Below are 20,993 nucleotides of genomic sequence, written 5' to 3'. Positions count from 1 at the left end.
TGTCAGGGTCTTAAGTGAGTGGACCACAGTCATCCAGCTCTATGCTGAACAATGGGTCTGGGAGCAGTTCTTAAGTGCACTGAGAAGTACTCTGTGTATTTATGGCATTTCCTAATGGTGTTTAAAGCGTTCAACAGGCTTTTTATTTTAATGAGAGCTGTGCCATGGTAAAGCACCCTACTGTACTAGTATATGTGTGTTATTTTATGTGTGTTTATAGCTCTCTCGTGCCTCGTTTTACATCTGTTTGCTTGTGTGTTTCCCTTTTCTCGTGTGTGTGTGTGTGTGTGTGTGTGTGTGTGTGTGTGTGTGTGTGTGTGTGTGTGTGTGTGTGTGTGTGTGTGTGTGTGTGTGTACATTAATCGTCTGTATAGACCTTTCAGGGGGCAGGAGCTCGAAATGTAAAAAAAAAAGGGCGCACCCTTTCCTAATTTATATCACAAAATTCCTACTGCCTCTGTAGTGAAAATGTTTTTTTTTTTTATGAGCATAGGCCTATATATTTCTGCAACAAAACACTCATCAAATTGTAAGCAAGCTAGTCAAAGACATTATTGACATCAGGAAAAGGAGGGTTGACTTTTAGCTGATCATTGATGATGCTGATTGTGTACAATCTGTTAGGTGGCTAGATTTTTATTTTTTCAGTGATTGTGATTTATCTTTAATGCTCTTCAATTCTAAAATAACTTCACAACATTCTAACGCTTGCTGGCTGGTCCAGACTACCTGTCTTGCTGCCGCCCTTACACACACACACACACACACACACACACACACACACACACACACACACACACACACACACACACACACACACACACACACACACACTCACACACACACACACACACACACACACACACACACACACACACACACACACACACACACACACACACACACACACACACACGCAACTCCCGACTGAGGAAGGGATGGAGTTGACTCAGATGAATCCCTTCCTCATGTCTTTCTGCCTCTCTCTGCTGCGCGTATCAGCCAACCAGACCGAACATTGATGAGGATGTAAATCAAGCGTTATCAAGTGTTAAATCACGTTACGCTACTGTGGCAGTGTTGTTGCTATTTAAACTAGGTATCTAGCTACATACACTCAACTGTTGACTGCATCTCCAGCCATACATGTTTGTATACTGGGCGTTTACAGTCTCTGTACAGGGCAGACTGGGAAACAAGCTCAACCCGGGCGCCCAACAGGCACAACCAACGGACAGGGTAGAGGGTAAGCGGGTGGTCAACTTGACGTCGACTTGCGGGCAGAGGGTTTAGAACAATGACAATAACTGTATTACCAAAGTTATACCACCACCCAAAAGGGCACTTGGTGAGTGGAGGGCACAGGGACATGTGCTAAGCACATGTAGACTCCTATCTGTGCACATGACTGTACAGTATGTTTATGTGTGTCCGTATGTGTTTGTGTGTGTGTGTGTGTGTGTCAGTACCGCCACAGTAATCGTTTTCCCATGCTCAGTCGTGTCTCAGCAGCTATCCTTTCTCAGATTTAGCATTCTTTCTCTCACACACACAATCTCTGTTGACAGGGGAAATTGTATGAAGAGCTTTTAAGGCAATTAGTGGATTGAGCCAGAGCCTTTCTTCCCATTCACGCTGTTCATTAGCAGCTCCTCCAGACCCCCCAAAAAAGAGACGTGGATACCACTATCACTCCCGCCTGGCAGGAAAGCCGTTCCACTGCGTGTGTGTGTCAAATCAAATCAAATCAAATTTATTTGTCACATACACATGGTTAGCAGATGTTAATGCGAGTGTAGCGAAATGCTTGTGCTTCTAGTTCCGACAATGCAGTAATAACGAACAAGTAATCTAACTAACAATTCCAAAATAAACTACTGTCTTATACACAGTGTAAGGGGATAAAGAATATGTACATAAGGATATATGAATGAGTGATGGTACAGAGCAGCATAGGCAAGATACAGTAGATGATATCGAGTACAGTATATACATATGAGATGAGTATGTAAACCAAGTGGCATAGTTAAAGTGGCTAGTGATACATGTATTACATAAGGATGCAGTCGATGATATAGAGTACAGTATCTACGTATGCATATGAGATGAATAATGTAGGGTAAGTAACATTATATAAGGTAGCATTGTTTAAAGTGGCTAGTGATATATTTACATCATTTCCCATCAATTCCCATGATTAAAGTGGCTGGAGTAGAGTCAGTGGCATTGACAGTGTGTTGGCAGTAGCCACTCAATGTTAGTGGTGGCTGTTTAACAGTCTGATGGCCTTGAGATAGAAGCTGTTTTTCAGTCTCTCGGTCCCAGCTTTGATGCACCTGTACTGACCTCGCCTTCTGGATGACAGCGGGGTGAACAGGCAGTGGCTCGGGTGGTTGATGTCCTTGATGATCTTTATGGCCTTCCTGTAGCATCGGGTGGTGTAGGTGTCCTGGAGGGCAGGTAGTTTGCCCCCGGTGATGCGTTGTGCAGACCTCACTACCCTCTGGAGAGCCTTACGGTTGAGGGCGGTGCAGTTGCCATACCAGGCGGTGATACAGCCCGCCAGGATGCTCTCGATTGTGCATCTGTAGAAGTTTGTGAGTGCTTTTGGTGACAAGCCGAATTTCTTCAGCCTCCTGAGGTTGAAGAGGCGCTGCTGCGCCTTCTTCACGATGCTGTCTGTGTGAGTGGACCAATTCAGTTTGTCTGTGATGTGTATGCCGAGGAACTTAAAACTTGCTACCCTCTCCACTACTGTTCCATCGATGTGGATGGGGGGGTGTTCCCTCTGCTGTTTCCTGAAGTCCACAATCATCTCCTTAGTTTTGTTGACGTTGAGTGTGAGGTTATTTTCCTGACACCACACTCCGAGGGCCCTCACCTCCTCCCTGTAGGCCGTCTCGTCGTTGTTGGTAATCAAGCCTACCACTGTTGTGTCGTCCGCAAACTTGATGATTGAGTTGGAGGCGTGCGTGGCCACGCAGTCGTGGGTGAACAGGGAGTACAGGAGAGGGCTCAGAACGCACCCTTGTGGGGCCCCAGTGTTGAGGATCAGCGGGGAGGAGATGTTGTTGCCTACCCTCACCACCTGGGGGCGGCCCGTCAGGAAGTCCAGTACCCAGTTGCACAGGGCGGGGTCGAGACCCAGGGTCTCGAGCTTGATGACGAGCTTGGAGGGTACTATGGTGTTGAATGCCGAGCTGTAGTCGATGAACAGCATTCTCACATAGGTATTCCTCTTGTCCAGATGGGTTAGGGCAGTGTGCAGTGTGGTTGAGATTGCATCGTCTGTGGACCTATTTGGGCGGTAAGCAAATTGGAGTGGGTCAAGGGTGTCAGGTAGGGTGGAGGTGATATGGTCCTTGACTAGTCTCTCAAAGCACTTCATGATGACGGATGTGAGTGCTACGGGAGCGGTAGTCGTTTAGCTCAGTTACCTTAGCTTTCTTGGGAACAGGAACAATGGTGGCCCTCTTGAAGCATGTGGGAACAGCAGACTGGTATAGGGATTGGTTGAATATGTCCGTAAACACACCGGCCAGCTGGTCTGCGCATGCTCTGAGGGCGCGGCTGGGGATGCCGTCTGGGCCTGCAGCCTTGCGAGGGTTAACACGTTTAAATGTCTTACTCACTTCGGCTGCAGTGAAGGAGAGACCGCGTGTTTTCGTTGCAGGCCGTGTCAGTGGCACTGTATTGTCCTCAAAGCGGGCAAAAAAGTTGTTTAGTCTGCCTGGGAGCAAGACATCCTGGTCCGTGACTGGGCTGGGTTTCTTCCTGTAGTCCGTGATTGACTGTAGACCCTGCCACATGCCTCTTGTGTCTGAGCCGTTGAATTGAGATTCTACTTTGTCTCTGTACTGGCGCTTAGCTTGTTTGATAGCCTTGCGGAGGGAATAGCTGCACTGTTTGTATTCAGTCATGTTACCAGACACCTTGCCCTGATTAAAAGCAGTGGTTCGCGCCTTCAGTTCCACACGAATGCTGCCATCAATCCACGGTTTCTGGTTGGGGAATGTTTTAATCGTTGCTATGGGAACGACATCTTCAACGCACGTTCTAATGAACTCGCACACCGAATCAGCGTATTCGTCAATGTTGTTGGCTGACGCAATACGAAACATCTCCCAGTCCACGTGATGGAAGCAGTCTTGGAGTGTGGAGTCAGCTTGGTCGGACCAGCGTTGGACAGACCTCAGCGTGGGAGCTTCTTGTTTTAGTTTCTGTCTGTAGGCAGGGATCAACAAAATGGAGTCGTGGTCAGCTTTTCCGAAAGGGGGGCGGGGCAGGGCCTTATATGCGTCGCGGAAGTTAGAGTAACAATGATCCAGGGTCTTTCCACCCCTGGTTGCGCAATCGATATGCTGATAAAATTTAGGGAGTCTTGTTTTCAGATTAGCCTTGTTAAAATCCCCAGCTACAATGAATGCAGCCTCCGGATAAATCGTTTCCAGTTTGCAGAGAGTTAAATAAAGTTCGTTCAGAGCCATCGATGTGTCTGCTTGGGGGGGGATATATACGGCTGTGATTATAATCGAAGAGAATTCTCTTGGTAGATAATGCGGTCTACATTTGATTGTGAGGAATTCTAAATCAGGTGAACAGAAGTGTGTGTGTGTGTGTCCGTCCATTTTTGAGTAGGCCCATATTCAACGCAGTTCAATATGATCAGTAAAAATCCAAGTCAACGCATGATCACTCTCAGTACTGTCATGTTGGTGAGCAAATCTTTTGATTGTTAAGTGCTTTTAAAGTGCATCAAGAGGTGTTCATAAAAACAGACTTTCCATCTAAATTGGGGAAAGAATACCGTGACCAAAAGCCCTCTCTGGACCTCAGTTCTCCAGTGTATGGTGCTGGAATTGGAATGGGTTTTGCTACATTTCTTTTTTATTAGCTTGAAGAGCGACATACGTCATGTTGACCAGTACATTGCTGCAGGAGCTCTGAGTTTATGATATTTCCTTTTTTTCTGAATTAGCGTGTTTACTGTTTCTTCCTGTAGCTGTGTGTTAATTATGTGGAACACTAGAACGTCTAGGAACATGGCCTTTGATGAGGGTATAACCATGGGACTGCATTATTGATGACTGACACACATTGGTAGTCATACACACATGCAAAGTTGCATGCACGCACACACGCACACACAGAGCCCCTTAGGGCCCCATGTGTGAAATGTGTTGCTTGCTACTTGCTAACATACAGTACCTGCCACAGTGCCAACACACAAGGTTTCCATCTCTCACTCTCTCTCTTTCTCTCTGGTCTGGGCGGGACTGTCACAGGTCCCCGCCCGATACATTATTTAGCAGACAGAGTATTTGATCCCATTGCTGGGGTTGTTCTGAGTCAATCATTAATGCTGAATCTGGTTGGAACCAGAGCATGTTTATTACACACACACACACACACACACACACACACACACACAGTTATTATTATCAGCAGTAAGTGCCCTAAATTAATAATCTGCTTCTTATTTGTGTTTCTCAAACTTACTGGCTCTGTATATCCCTAATAAGGGGCTTGGATAAATAGAGCAACAAATTAAAGGCGAAAAAAAAACATTCAATTATCATCTATCGAGATTACACAGTGATTATAATGAGGGATAGAGTGAACCCACATATAGAAAGTGCCATGCAAAGTATGGTAGTTCCCTAAAGAATATCATGCAGAGATGTTTAGGATTGTTTGTAAATGCACAGACAACAGAAGATTTGTGGAGAAATATAAAATATTATTATATACCAAATTTTGGTCATCTTGGAACATTACAAACACACACATTCACACTCTTAGCCTCCATGCCCGACAGTCATTTAAGGTTATGTATTTGACTAGCTGGTATTTGGCCAGCTATCAGTATAGTGACATATGTGCCAGGACCAGAGTTGCTGCCCCAGTGAGTTGTGGGACATTTGTTTTTAGGGAAGGATGTTATGTTTTTATGGGGTCAGAGTTCAACCTGCATACTCTAGCCTGGAGTTGGGGATCAATACTCTGCATTTCATATGTAGCCCTGATATTGATTAATGAATATAAATCTTATGTCCTACAGCATTTCTGTGTACATACCGTAAATAAGCATTCGTATGCACACACTTGCACATGCACCCTGATGATGTTTCTTGAGACCCTATAAGTTCACCTAACCTTCAGTGTGTGTGTGTGTGTGTGTGTGTGTGTGTGTGTGTGTGTGTGTGTGTGTGTGTGTGTGTGTGTGTGTGTGTGTGTGTGTGTCAAATCAAAATCAAATACAATTTTATTTGTCACATGCTTCGTAAACAACAGGTGTGGACTAAAAGTGAAATGCTTACTTACGGGCCTCTTCCCAAAAATGCTGAGAGAAAGCATAAATAATATAGAACTAATAACACGAGAAATAAATACACAATGAGTAATGATAACTTGATTACATACACGGGGTACCAGTACTGAGTCGATCTGCAGGGGAACAAGGTAATTGAGGTAGGTACTGTATATATAGGTAGGGATAAAGTGACTAGGCAACAGGATAGAAAATAAACAGTAGCAGCAGCATATGTGATGAGTCAAAAGAAACCAAAAATCTCCAATTTGGACTCCAGACCAAAGGACAAATTTCCACTGGTCTTCACATTGCCGCATTGATAACGTAAAGAAATTCCCTAGTATAGTTTGTCAACATTTTAAGCGAAACATTCTGATCTGTTGCATCAGCCACATTACATAAACCATTTTTTTTAAAGCTCGTGGTCGTACTAATTTGGGATCTATTGCACCCCACAACTGTCCCAGACTGTTTGGAATATGTATGTATTGCACAGAAGAGGTACTATGGGGGATAGTAGCACAACTTATGCCTTTCAAGCTACTTTTTTCGAAATCATTAGTGTCCTCATGCCGCCTTACAATGTATTAAAAATCTAAACATATAGCCCAACGTTTGTAGAACAACTAAAGTTACATTAATACCTCTAAATTAAGCATATATGAGTACCTATTTCTTTGTTAACCACTCAACCCCGAATAGCCGCATGTGCACAAATTGTTTGGAGAAAATAGTTATATTTTATTCAGCGTTGTTCAGTTGTATTCTTCATGCTATAGAATAATATAAAATAATGCCACAGAAGCAAGTCTAGTCTGTTAAATTAAATAATGTCGCCCATATCCATGTGGCATAGCCAGATCAGGACCTAACATAAGGACAACTCAGAGTATGCTATTCTTTTCTTCTGAAATAACTACATTATTTTGGCCCTCTTTTGGCAGGTTTGTTGTGATGCCATATTCTTTCCATGTTTTAATAATGGATTTAACGGTGCTCCGTGGGCTGTTCAAAGTTTCGGATATTTTTTCTATAACCCAACCCTGATCTGTACATTTCCACAACTTTGTCCCTGACCTGTTCGGAGAGGTTCTTGGTGTCCATGGTGTCACTTGCTTGGTGGTACCACTTGCTTAGTGGTGTTGCAGACCCTGGGGCTTTTCAGAACAGGTGTATATATACTGAGATCATGTGACAGATCATGTGACACTTAGATTGCACACAGGTGGACTTTATTTAACTAATGATGTGACTTATTTCGGGGCTTCATAGCAAAAAGGGTGAATACATTTGCACGCACCACTTTTCCGTTTTACATGATTTTTTTTCATTTCACTTCACCAATTTGGACTATTTTGCGTATGTCCATTACATGAAATAAAAATATAAATCCATTTAAATTACAGGTTGTAATGCAACAAAACTTTTGCAAGGCACTGTAGCTATCAGATTAGCCAGTCCTGTCACCGGGTTGATACAGGTGAGCACTTCAGGGGTGCAGCAGTGTTTAACTGTAGGCCCTAAATCCTCAGCTAACTACACTGAACAAATATAGAATCGCAACATGCAACAATTTCAAAGATTTTACTGAGTTAAAGTTCATGTAATGAAATCAGTCAATTGAAATGAATTCATTAGGCCCTAATCTATGGATTTCACATGACTGGGAATACAGATATGCATCTGTTGGTCACAGATACCTTTAAAAAAAAAGTAGGGGCTTGGATCAGATAACCATTTGCCTCATGCAGCGCATGCAGCGCATGCAGTGTGACACATCTCCTTCGAGTTGACCAGGCTGTTGATTGTGGCCTGTGGAATGTTGTCCCATTCCTATTCAATGGCTGTGCGAAGTTACTGGATATTGGTGGGAACACGCTGTCGTACATGTCGATCCAGAGCATCCCAAACATGATCAACGGATGACATGTGTGGTGAGTATGCAGGCCATGGAAGAACTGGGACATGTTCAGCTTCCAGGAATTGTGTACAGATCTGTGGAACATGCTGAAACCTGAGGTGATGACGGCTGGTGATTGGCCTCAAGATCTCATCACGGTATCTCTGTTCATTCAAATTGCCATCGATAAAATACAATTGTGTTTGTTGTCTGTAGATTTTGCCTGCGCGTACCATAACTCCACCGAATTTTCTAAAACAACATTTGATGCGGCTTATGGGAGAGAAATTGACATTCAATTCTCTGGCAACAGCTCTGGTGGACATTCGGCAATCAGCATACCAATTGCACGCTCCCGCAAACTTGAGATGTCTGTGGCATTGTGTTGTGTGACAAAACTGCCCATTTTAGAGTGGCCTTTTATTGTCCCCAGCATAAGGTGCTCCAGTGTAATGATCATGCTGTTTTAATCAGCGTCTTGATATGCCACACCTGTAAGGTGGATGCATTATCTTCGCAAAGGAGAAATGCTCACTAACAGGGAAGTAAACACATTTTTGCACAACATTTTAAAGAAATAAGGTATTTGTGTAAATGGACAATTTCAGAGATCTTTTATTTCAGCTCATGAAACATGGTCCAACCACTTTATATGTTGCGTTTATAGTTTTGGTCAGTGTATATACTGTATTGCCTTCTAATATTGTACAATCTGTTTGTCGCTTCATTGTCCTGGGCTATTGTTGGTGTGAATTCAAGACCAGGTTGATCTCAGTTTGACAATGTCAGAGTAGCTACTCGTTTTGGTCATTTGTGTTATTAAAAAATATTCAACTAATGTCTTATGTCAGGTAAATTATGTAGAATTGCATGAAATGTATTTTTTAAGATACCAATTTTTGAGGGGGACCCTAATGTGTGGAAATCCTAAAAACACCTCAACTGCAGCCTATGCCACATCGCAAATGTTATTTTGGACTTATAAAGGGGCTTTTACTTCAACAGTAAATCGTAGCGCGGTCATACGCCGAGCAGTTGCCATACCAAGCGATACCAGGGAGGGGGGGGGGGGGGGGGGGGGGGGGGGGGGTAGCTCGGCCCTCAGGTTTCCCGTAGTCCACGATCAGCTCCTTTCTCTTGCTGAAGTCGAGTGAGAGGTTGCTGTCCTAGCACCACACTGCCGGGTCACTGACCCTCCTCCCTACAGGCTGTCTCGTCATTGTCGGTGATCAGGCCAATCACCGCGGTGTCGTCAGCAAATTTAACCATGGTGTTGGAGTCTTTTGGTGGTCTGCTTGAAACATATAGGTATTACAGACTCGGTCAGGGAGATTAGTCCGGATTAGTGTCCTGCTCCTTGAAAGCGGTAGCTCTAACTGTTTGCTCTGTGCAGATGTTGCCTGTAATCCATGGCTTCTGGTTGGGATATGTACGTGTGGGGGACAACATCCTCAATGCACTTATTAATGAAGCCGGTGACTGAAGCGGTAAACTCGGTGACTGATGCGGTTTGTGGTGGTCAATAGACAGCTGCGAAAGAATATAGATGAAAACTCTTGGTAAATAGTGTGGTCTACAGCTTATCATGAGGTATCTACCTCAGACGAGCAAAACCTCAAGACTTCCTGAACATTAGAGATCGCGCACCAGCTGTGGTTAACAAAGAGACTCACACCTCCCCCTCAACCTTACCCAAAGCTTCCGTTCAGTCTTGACGATGCATTGAAAAGACACCTAGATGTGTATTATCCATGTCCTTTTTCAGCCGGGTTTGTGTCAGTGTACTGAGACTTTACCCGTGTCATATTATTTTGGACTGTATTAAGGGAATCAATGGATGTGGATGGAGCTCCAGTAGCTCTTGACTTATTTAAGACGTAAGACCCTGACTTCAGAGGGAGCTGTGCTGTATGTATCTGAAGGCCTTTGAACCCATAACCTCCTTAGATCCAGCACTTCATGTCTCAGCCATTCCAGCCTCCTTCTTTCTACCTTCTGCACCCTGTCTTTCTGTCTTTTGCTTTGAAAGAAGCAGACGGATGTTTAGGGATATGGAGAGCATTTAGTGCCTCCCCCTCCCCTTGTCCTGTCCTTCTCCCCCCCCTCCCCTCCTCTCTCTGTCACCCCTCTCTCAGTGATGGGTGACATGGCTGGTCCTGGGTTGCCATGGTGACAGTGCCCTGGAATGGTAGCGGTGGATGTGCGGTGTACGTGTCTGTTCCCTTGGGTGTGAGTTGCCAAGTGGCTGTGTATGTGTTTGTGTGTGTGTTTGTGTGCGTGTTTGTGTGTGTGTGTGTTTGTGTGCGTGTGTGTGTGTGTGTGGTACGTGTGTGTGGTGTACTGGCCTCCTGCAGATGTTCCCTGGCCCCCACACCTCCTGCCAGCTGCTCCACCCCTCCTCCCGCTCTTAATTAAGAGCCCGCGCCATAGCGAGGCATGATTACGCCGCACTACACACGCACACGCGCACACAAACACGCGCACCAGCGGCGCACACCAGGACGTGTCCATTAGATGTTCTCTGGGAGCAGGGTGTCCAGTGTTGGTGCCCTTGAAGCACTGTAGTTGTGATGGGAAACATAAACAAGCAGCTAATCATGGCTATGTGGCTACACTCTGACACCACACAGTGTACTGTACTTGGAGCACGGAGAGTAGGAGGTGGAGGCAGAGGAAAGGGTACATTAGGAGGGGGAGGATGGGAGAGGAGGAAGAGAAGTGGAAGGATGAGGAAGAGAAGAGGTAGGTTGAGGAAGAGGAGAGGAAGGATGAGCAGAAGGTGGAAGGGGAAGAGGAGTAGGAGGTAATGAGAAGAAGGAGCCGTTTGGAGAAGAGGTTTATTTTAGGCCACTTCATCTGTTCTGCTCCTCTTCCCTCCCTCCTCACTCTCAGTCCTTCTCTCCTCCTCTGCTCTCACTAATTCAACCCTCTCTCTCTCCCTTCCTTGTTTTTTTTCTCCTACCTGCTACCTGCTCTATAGTCACTTAGTCTGCCTCTTCTGTATTCACCCTCCCACTACCTCTCTCTCTCTCTCTCTCTCACACACACACACACAGACACACACACACACACACACACACACACACACACACGAGCACGCACATGAGACAGAACACCACATAGTTAATAGTTCCCTAATTTCCGCTCTTAACGGCAAGCGGAATGTGTCGCAGATAAACGGATTTATCAGAAGGGTATTAGAATGTGAATCAGGGGTGTTACAGCAACGGACAGTAATGGGCGCATCGTTTAAACAACGTCACGAGACTAATGGATTTCAAAATGAATTTGTCAACACGGTTCGCCATGAATACAATTAGGCGAATGAGAGTGAAGCTGTGGCGGTCGAGGCAGCGGCGACCTGAGTAGCGGGGAGCTGCAGTGTTTAGTATGGAAGTCAGGGAAGATCTGTAGGCTATACAGGGGGGGGGGGGTGTATACATGCACTGTAGACAGCTGTCCATATTGCTGCTGGGTGGAAATGCTTGGAGTGTTGATGGGAGTGTAATGAGATTATGAGTGGATCTGTTGATTGTAGAGGTGCTGAGTTTTGAAGTGGTATCCTTCTGAGTATAAACTGTCTGTATCAATTAATTATTGTTTTCATGTCATTGTATTCATGTCAGTTCAGCACAAGCTATCAAAAGATTTCCATATGACAATGTTGTATTAAATTGGAAAAATTATTAGATTTGCAGAACGTAATCAACATACTCACATTTTGTGAGTTAAGTCTTATTTTCCAGTCAACTTTTAACCACAATCCAATGACATGGCTCCAAGTGTTGTTGATTTCACACTGAATCCACATTAGACAACTTAATCAAATATCAATCAAATGTAGATTTGGAACTGATGTGTGTGCCCAGTTCTTTAACTGCTCTGGTGGTCAGTGGATTGGGTGAGGATGTCACATTGCTGCTTTAGTAATGGGTTGTTTTGTAAGAGACACCCAGCCAAGATGGGAAGGTGGCGTGATGTGTGTGATGCAGTGTGCGCTTTGTTGCATCTCACCACTGTTGTTGTTATTACTGTAATGTCCCAGATGACAATAACCTTAATAACGTAATCACTCATACACTGTGATCAGACACCAAGAGAGCAGAGCAGAAATACAGGGAGAGGAAGAGAAAGGGAAAGAAACATGGAGGAGAGAGACACACATCCGGGGAGGAGAGACACGGAACCACGGATGAGAGGGACTGGGGGGAGGAGAGAAAAAGTGAGGAAAGAGATAGGTAGGGAGAGGAACAGAGCGGAATACAGTCATGGAGGACAGGCAGAGTGGGAGATTATTAGCATGTCTTCTCATCCACCTATATCCATCCACAGATGAACATGATGTCAGTGTGCTGAATTGGCTGAGATGAAAACACACACAGATGAACATGATGTCGGGTGCTGAATTGGCTGAGATGAAAACACACACAGATGAACATGATGTCAGTGTGCTGAATTGGCTGAGATGAAAACACACACAGATGAACATGATGTCAGGTGCTGAATTGGCTGAGATGAAAACACACACAGATGAAGACGATGTCAGGTGCTAAATTGGCTGAGATGAAAACACACATAGATGAACATGATGTCAGTGTGCTGAATTGGCTGAGATTGGTGTGCAACGCAGTCCTGTAACCCGCTCTCTCTCTGATTGGCTGAGATTGGTGTGCAAAGCAGACCTGTAACCCTCTCTTCTCTCTCTCTCTCTCTCTCTCTCTCTCTCTCTCTCTCTCTCTCTCTCTCTCTCTCTGATTGGCTGAGATTGGTGTGCAATGCCAGACCTGTTAACCCTCTCTCTCTCTCCTGTCTCTTCTCTCTTCTCTCCTCTCTCTCTCTCTCTGTCTCTCTCGTCCTGCTGAATGTGGCTGAGATTGGTGTGCAACGCAGACGCTGTAACTCCGCTCTCTGAGTTCTCTCCTCTCTTCTCTCTCTCATCTCGTCTCTCCTCTCTCTCTCTCTCCTCTCTCTCTCTCCTCCTCTCTCTCTCCTTCCCTCCCTCTTCCTCTCCATTCTCTTCTCGTTCTTCTCTCATCTCCCTTCGTCGTCTCTCGCCTCCTCTCCTCTCTCTCTCTCTCCACTCCTCTCTCTCCTCTCTTCTCTCCTCTCATCCTCTCTCCTCTCTCTCTCTCTCTCTCTCTCTCTCATCTCTCTCTTCTCTGATTGGCTGAGATTGGTGTGCAACGCAGACCTGTAACCCGCTCTCTCTCTCACTCTCTGATTGGCAGAGATGAAAACACACACAGATGACATCTACTTCTATGGGTGTGTCTCTGTCACTGTTGGCCAGAGACAAAAACAAAGGGTCAGCTATGCAAGTTAAGTCATTATATGACTATAAGCCGTTGAAATATGGATTGTTGAAGGACAATTGATGCTGCAAGACAGACACTTAGTTGAAAACCCAAAGCTGTGGAGAGTAGATAGTTGATATTAGGGTGGATGTAAAGGTTTTGAGTGAGGTGTGGGTTAGGCTTCAGGTTCTCTTACAATTGACATGGGTTACAGTTGGTATATTCCTAAATGACCCCCACCCTACCTGTCCTCCACATTAGGACTCTGGTACTGTAACCAGCTACCCACCGCCACTTCAGCCCAACCTACTCAGCCTCCTCCAGTGTCCAGGGAGAGAGAGGGTCTGTGGGGAGGCAGGCAGGGAAACGGTAGGGCGCTCTGAGCCGCCTGAATACTAATGTCCCACTTTACAGCTCACCCTCACACACACCACGCTCTTCCTCTCTCTCTCCCTCCCTCTACACAACACACACACACACACACACACACACACACACACACACACACACACACACACACACACTGTGCCACACTCTGCTCTCCCGCCCCCTTTACAGCCCCTCCACAGCCCCTCACAGCCAGCTCTGAACAAAGCTCCCTAATTATGGGCAGGTCTCCATGTCCACCCGGGCGCTCTTAACGACGTCGCTGATTAATTGGAGGGAGGTGTGGGGGCAGGAAGTCTCACCCTCGCCACCGCTATCGCCACGATAACACCAGCTTCCCCGCGCCACAGCGTCCCACCTCGCCCGCACACACACGCACTTGCGTGAACACACACACTCTCCCAGAGGCGTGTGGCGAGAGCAGGATTAGTGTGGGATTATATGACAACGTGAGACACACAGCCAGTTTTAGACACTGAGAATGATAAACTGCGTGAACTAGACACAGACGAAGTTGACACTCTTTTGTTGCCAGGTCTGTATTGTAAAAGATCCATAGTAACCTACCTGGTTAAATACAGGTAAGTGGGTAGATAGACTCACAGACATGAATGGCTCGGGGTGTTGGACACAGATCATTTTCAACTCAATACAATTTCATTGATCTTCTCAGTGGCGTAGTCGTTGGTCTACAGATATCTACCTCCACATAATACACATACAAACCCCACGCTCCGACGATGCGATATGGCCACGTTACGTTTGTAAGAAAAGGAAGAGGTTAGCTAGCCCTATTTACTGTGAATCTTTTAGAAAATCAGGCAAATGTGAGAGCAGGAAGTGAGACCCAGGTGTGTTTGGTCTCCTCTGAAGTGATGTGTATTCATTGCCACTGCTGCTCCCGGCTCGCTGTTGCCACAAAATGGCCCCTGCGCATCTATATGTGTGATTTGTGTGTGTTCGACCCTGAGGTCCACAATGAATACAGGGCACAAAGAGACACACCATAGACACACACACACACACATACACATACACACACACACACACACACACACACACACACACACACACGTAAACCTACACAAACACACGTACGCAGGCGCGCAGATGCACGCACACACACACGCACACACTTCAGACCGGGTCACTCAGGTTCAAGGCATTTGTATTCATCGCATGTTTTACATTTGCTCCACCACCTACAGTGTTCCGTCTAGCTGAGACATGCCTGTCTGCTCTCTGACTCTGTATACCTTGATGCACTTGAATGTGCACGAAATATGTGGGTGTTTGAGTGTGTGCAGAAGACAAGCACGGTGTGTTTGTACTTTCACCAGCCTTTCCTAGAACCCCGTTTTATGTTACAATATCTCTTCATGACGGGGAGCATTAGATACTACACACCACACACAGAGAAACATACACACGCACAGCCGCCGCTCCCCCCCCCACAAACCCAACATCCTCAACACACAGACACACACAATCCACATCACTCCTTTACAGCCAATGTTGGACGGCTAATTTCCACTGTGGCTGCTGAGATCTTCATTAGGCTGGCAGAGGGCTGCCCTGTTAGACATGGCTATTATCAGGATGATTACCACCACACCACATCCCATCATCGTTACTGTTGTCACCGGCCCGCCCACGGGAGCCTCCTCAGTCAGGGGGGACGAGGCTGTGGGTTTGTCCTCTGTGCCCCTCCGTGTCCCCTCCCTCGGTGGCTTGACGATAATGCCTGATGACATCCCTGCAGCGGTGAGCGGTGTGTGTCACCTCTTAGCGGTGACTTGAGTAGTGTGAAGACGGCTCAGACACACACTTGGACGCATGAACACACACATACACACAGAGAAACGCTGTTCACACACGCACACTCACGCCCGTACTCACACACACACACACACGCACAGTCACACACACACGCGCACACAGAATCACAGCTCACACACAAGCACTCACGAATGCAGACGCACATTCATGCACTCACGCACACAGAAACGCTGCTCACTGAACTTTGTTAACAAGGCGAGCTCCTTCACCAGCGGCAGGCCCAGGCTTTATACAGGTGATGCTCACAGGAGGGGATTCTCTCTACTACAGGTAGATGTAGATTTTGAGTTCACTGTTAGTATATGTCAATGATAATGGGTTGATTTCTTTATGGCCTACATGATCTATTAAGCTGGCTGTTGGGCTCGGAGAGGAAACGAAAGAAGGACAGAAGGGAGACTGGAAGACAAAGAGAATGCGGCGAGAGGAAATAGAGGATAGAGAGATATGGAGAGGGACATGTTTACTGGGAGGCTAAGATTCACACACACACACAGAGAGAGAGAGGGGGGGGAGAGAGAGAGAGAGAGAGAGAGGAGAGAGAGAGAGAGAGAGAGAGAGAGAGAGAGAGCGAGAGAGAGAGAGAGAGAGAGAGAGAGAGAGAGAGAGAGAGGTTGTGGCCAGGCGTGGTGTGCTTGTACTCACCCGGGCTCTAACCCTTCACAGATGAACACAATCAGGCCGCCTCGGTCAACGGCGGGTTGTCATGGCAACCTGGCGGCACAGCCTGCGTGGGACAAAAGGCTGGCGCGTCCTGTGTGTGTGAGCGTGTTTGTGCGTGTGTGTGTGTGGCAGAGCGGGCTGGGCCCTCCTGGGGCCTCCATTCGCCTGTCTGTGAGAGAGTCCACAGGGGCCCTGCAACAGGAGGAGAGAAGAGAAAGAGGGGAAGAGAGATGGAGAGATGGGGATGAGAGGGAGGAGGGAGGGAGGGAGGGAGAGATAGAGAGACAGATTGAGAAAGTATAGCTAGAGTCCACAGGGGCTCAGCCACAGGAGGAGAGAGAGGGAGGGGAGATGGATGGAGGAGGAAAAGAGGGAGCGATGGGGTGAGAGAGCAGAAAAAGGACCTAGCAGAGAGCCCGTTCCACAGGAGAAAGAAAAGGGGAGAGAGAGAGGGGGCAGTAGAGCTAGAGAGATTGAAGTAGAGAGCGAGAGAGAGAGAGACTGAGAGAGAGAGACTGAGAGAGAGAGAGAGAGAGAGAGACTGAGAAAGAGAAAGAGAGAGAGAGAGAGAGAGAGAGAGAGAGAGAGAGAGAGAGAGAGAGAGAGAAGAGAAGAGAAGAGAAGAGAAGAGAAGAGAAGAGAAGAGAAGAGAAGAGAAGAGAAGGAAGAGAAGAGAAGAGAAGAGAAGAGAAGAGAAGAGAAGAGAAGAGAAGAGAAGAGAAGAGGAGAGAGAGAGAGACTGAGAGAGAGACTGAGAGAGTGGCTAGGGAGAGAACCCATATTTGTATTTCCATGGGAGCTAGTTCAGAGCTAAAGTTGAAAGGGAGAATAGGGTGGAAGGAGGGATGCAGATCCTCTCTGTCCTCTGCATCCTCTCTGTCCTCTGCATTTTCTTTCTCTTTTTCCTCTCCTCTCCTCGTCTTCTCTCTCCCAGCCGAACCGCTTACATTTTTTAGAAATCCCTTCAGGTTCAAAGAAGAGAGAATGGAGGAACATCCAGACTCATTGCGTGTTAAATCATGCATCCTTTTAGCTCCTGTATCTCTCATTTGTAGCTTTTATGTACAAACACTGATATTTACTTTCCTGCCTCCCCTTTAGGTGTGGATCATACAAACACGGATCTGAAGAGAAACTTTGTGAGTAAACTTGATCAGTTTATTTTGAAGTGACCATCTATGTCATCTGTCCTAATGGGCCATTACACAATTCATTCATGAAGCATTTACTGTATGTACAGTAGATAATTGTCACACCCTATGTTTTGGTTGGTCAGGGTGTGATCTGAGTGGGCATTCTATGTTGGATGTCTTGTTTATCTATTTCAATGTCTGGCCTGATATGGTTCTCAATCAGAGGCAGGTGTTAGTCATTGTCTCTGATTGGGAACCATATTTAGGTAGCCTGGGTTTCACTGTGTGTTTGTGGATGATTGTTCCTGTCTCTGTGTTTTGCACCAGATAGGACTGTTTTAGGTTTTCACACGTTTGTTGTTTTGTTAGTTTATTCGTGTACAGTTTCTTTATTAAAGTACAATGAATAACAACCACGCTGCGTTTTGGTCCGCCTCTACTTCACCTAAAGAAAACCGTTACAATAATGCTATAAAGCAGATAGATTAACACCCATGTCAAATTGATGAAGCTATAGTGAAGCGATGCTAACTGCTTCGGGTGAAGTTTCAAGCTAGATACAGATCTAGGATCAGCTTCTCCTCCTCGAATCCCAACCCATTAGTGGGGGAAATGGTAGCATCTAGGGGCAACTGCACTCTACACCAACTCACCCAGAGTAGAGGCGCTGTAGTGGACTGACTGCCAGACAATTGACTGGCTACTACTGCTTTCTATCATTTATCATCTGAGAGCCACTGTTCAGATCAAAGCCAACAGGCCAACATGTAGTTTGGCACTCAGGTACAGCCTGAGAGAGAGATTGAAGCAGGGCTACATGAGGTTGTACTCTGACTCCTGTCTCCTCGAGTGCACCTCCTTGATCACATTTGACTCGATAGACACACATCACTCATCTGCTGTGTAGCCTGTCCTCTCCTCCCCTCGCAGTGAACAGCTTGTCCCCGTATAGAATGAGAGAGCAGGACAACACATAGACGACCATCATGACACATCAATTTGCTTCTAGAAATGTAATGTTTTATTACTTCCTGTGTCATTTCCACGTCCTCCCAATTCTGATGCCAGACCTGATCGTGCTGTATAGCCAACCCCTAACAACCATACGAGTTGTACAGCTAATAACAGATCTGGGATCAGGCTACATGCTCTCCCTGTTGTTCCCTGACATTACACTATGGTGTGTCTCTCAGGAGGCCTTGGCCAGTTTTGACCTGCGTGGCTCCCACGGCCTTTCCCATGACCCCATGCCACTCAGAGACGAGGAGAACGGGTAACGCGCTTCTTAATCTCTACATTTGTCTCACTCTTTCATCCCCTCTCTCATTCTTCGTGTTCCCCTGTCATCTCTCACTATTTGCAGTCATCTTTCCTTTTGAAGTTTTGTTTCCTCATTTTTGGAATGGGTTGTTCTTTGTCAAAACTTGCGCAGAGATACAAGTTTTGTGTGTGTGCGTGAGAAGAGTGCCTGCGTGTTTATGTGTGTACGTGTTTGTGTGTGCATGTGTACGACATAACGTTCTGACCTGTCCCAGTCATGGCACCCGGTGTGCAGGGGAAGTGGCCATGGAGGCCAACAACTCTTACTGTGGCGTGGGCATCGCTTTCAACGCCAGGATCGGTGGTGAGTACAACACTGCCCACGTCCATGCCAATGTAATCTATCAGAAGGAAATACCGGTAGAAGTGATCGTATGGTTCAAATGTGCGTCTCGTTGAATGATTGTACCATAATATGTACATATAATAGGATAATGTACATATAATAGGATAATGTACATATAATAGGATAATGTACATATAATAGGATAATGTACATATAATAGGATAATGTACATATAATAGGATAATGTACATATAATAGGATAATGTACATATAATAGGATAATGTACATATAATAGGATAATGTACATATAATAATATAATGTACTCTGACAAACGTACATTGTCTACGAGACATGATATTGTCTAATGCAGTATACCATTACGATTCAATCATTCCATGACTCAGTCGGACTGAGTAGGAGACGCTAGGCGAGGTGACAATGAACAGTAGAGTGACAAGTGCGTTCGTGAGGACGAGAAGAGCCGTGTTTATATTACCAGAGAAATGATATGATATGTAGCAGTGCAGTGGTAACATGCTACGAGGACGATCACACATCAAATGTAATGAAATGGCTCAATAAAAGGCAAATGACAACAGGGTAATGCAATGCCAGTGATTGGTTATGACATCAGCTGGCGAGATAATGCATGAGTCCCAAATGGCACCCTATTTCCCATATAGCGTACTATGTTTGAGGGGCCGTGGTCAAAAGCAGTGCACAAAAAAAATAGGGAATAGGGTGGGTTTTTGGGAGGCAGACCTAGTTAAAGTGAATCATAGCGCCGAGGCTTGATAACGAGGACAAAGGGACCACAGGCGGATCCACAACAGAACAATGCATTTACAGCGCATTCCTTCGATGAAGCCCAGCAATCAATACGTCTATTGCAGCCAGTTTAGGTGTTGATATTCGTCTGTATTTGGGAATGACGAGAGAAATATATCTAATCAGTGTTTGTGTTTGGATTTGACAGGGACACACTATTATTGAGCCATACAGACCTAATTTAACACCTCATTTTGGGTTTGAGTTGTTGTAATTCGTTTTTTTTTGTGAGGATCACTAATATAATACAGCCGTACAGACCATAGCAGAAGTATGCATCAACAAGAAAATGTATTGGGACATTTGAATAAAAATATCCTCTGAAAATCACTGTTTTTATTCTAGTGTCATACTATAACTCTAAAAGCCAACAGCTGTTCAAACCAATTCACAGGGCTAGATCGGTATCATAATAAATGTGCAGTAAAAAAAATCATCCTTGGAGTGAAACTGTCCCCCCCTGACCTCTTCCCTCTGCCCCTTGACCTCTGACCTTTGACCCGGCCAGGTATCCGTCTGCTGGACGGCACGGTGACGGACTCCATGGAGGCCACGTCTCTGACCTTCAACAACGACTTCATCGATGTGTACGTGTGCTGCTGGGGCCCGCGGGACGACGGACAGGAGATGGCCGGGCCGGGGACACTCACACAGAAAGCACTGAGGCTGGGCACGCAGAAGGCAAGGATAACACACACACACACACACAGGAAAAGTACATGCAGGCACGCAAGTATACACACACCCATACTGTACATGCATGCACACATGCACGTCCACACACACAAACTCATGCGTGCGCGCTCGCTTTTCTCTATTCCATGTAATTCTATTCAATTTTATCCTTCCACCAACTCCCCTGTCACTCTCTTTCACCTTAATACAGGGGCGAGGTGGAAAAGGAAGTATATTTGTGTGGGCGTCTGGTAATGGTGGGTTGGTGAACGACCACTGTGGAGCAGACGGCTATGTCAACAGTGTCTACAGCATTGCCATCGGTGCGGTCACTCACATGGGCAAGCCCGCCT

General features: G+C 46.0%; 1 protein-coding gene across 1 annotated transcript in view; it reads left to right on the top strand.

The window, feature by feature from the left end:
- Positions 1 to 15,478: 15,478 nt before the first annotated feature.
- LOC116356365 (PC3-like endoprotease variant B) overlaps positions 15,479 to 20,993 on the top strand; it is a 23,525-nt gene continuing 18,010 nt past the window's right edge. Inside the window, exons 1-5 of the mRNA XM_031802031.1 lie at positions 15,479 to 15,658; positions 18,723 to 18,802; positions 19,065 to 19,153; positions 20,474 to 20,646; positions 20,852 to 20,993. The exon at positions 20,852 to 20,993 is cut by the window's right edge and continues 74 nt beyond it. Of these exons, the coding sequence (XP_031657891.1) occupies positions 15,479 to 15,658; positions 18,723 to 18,802; positions 19,065 to 19,153; positions 20,474 to 20,646; positions 20,852 to 20,993 (664 nt within the window). The remainder of the gene's footprint in view (positions 15,659 to 18,722; positions 18,803 to 19,064; positions 19,154 to 20,473; positions 20,647 to 20,851) is intronic.

This window comes from Oncorhynchus kisutch, linkage group LG2 (genome assembly GCF_002021735.2).
Source record: "Oncorhynchus kisutch isolate 150728-3 linkage group LG2, Okis_V2, whole genome shotgun sequence".
Lineage (NCBI taxonomy): Eukaryota > Metazoa > Chordata > Actinopteri > Salmoniformes > Salmonidae > Oncorhynchus > Oncorhynchus kisutch.
The sequence above is the reverse complement of the archived record's forward strand: the minus strand, read 5'-3'. Positions and strand labels throughout refer to the sequence as shown.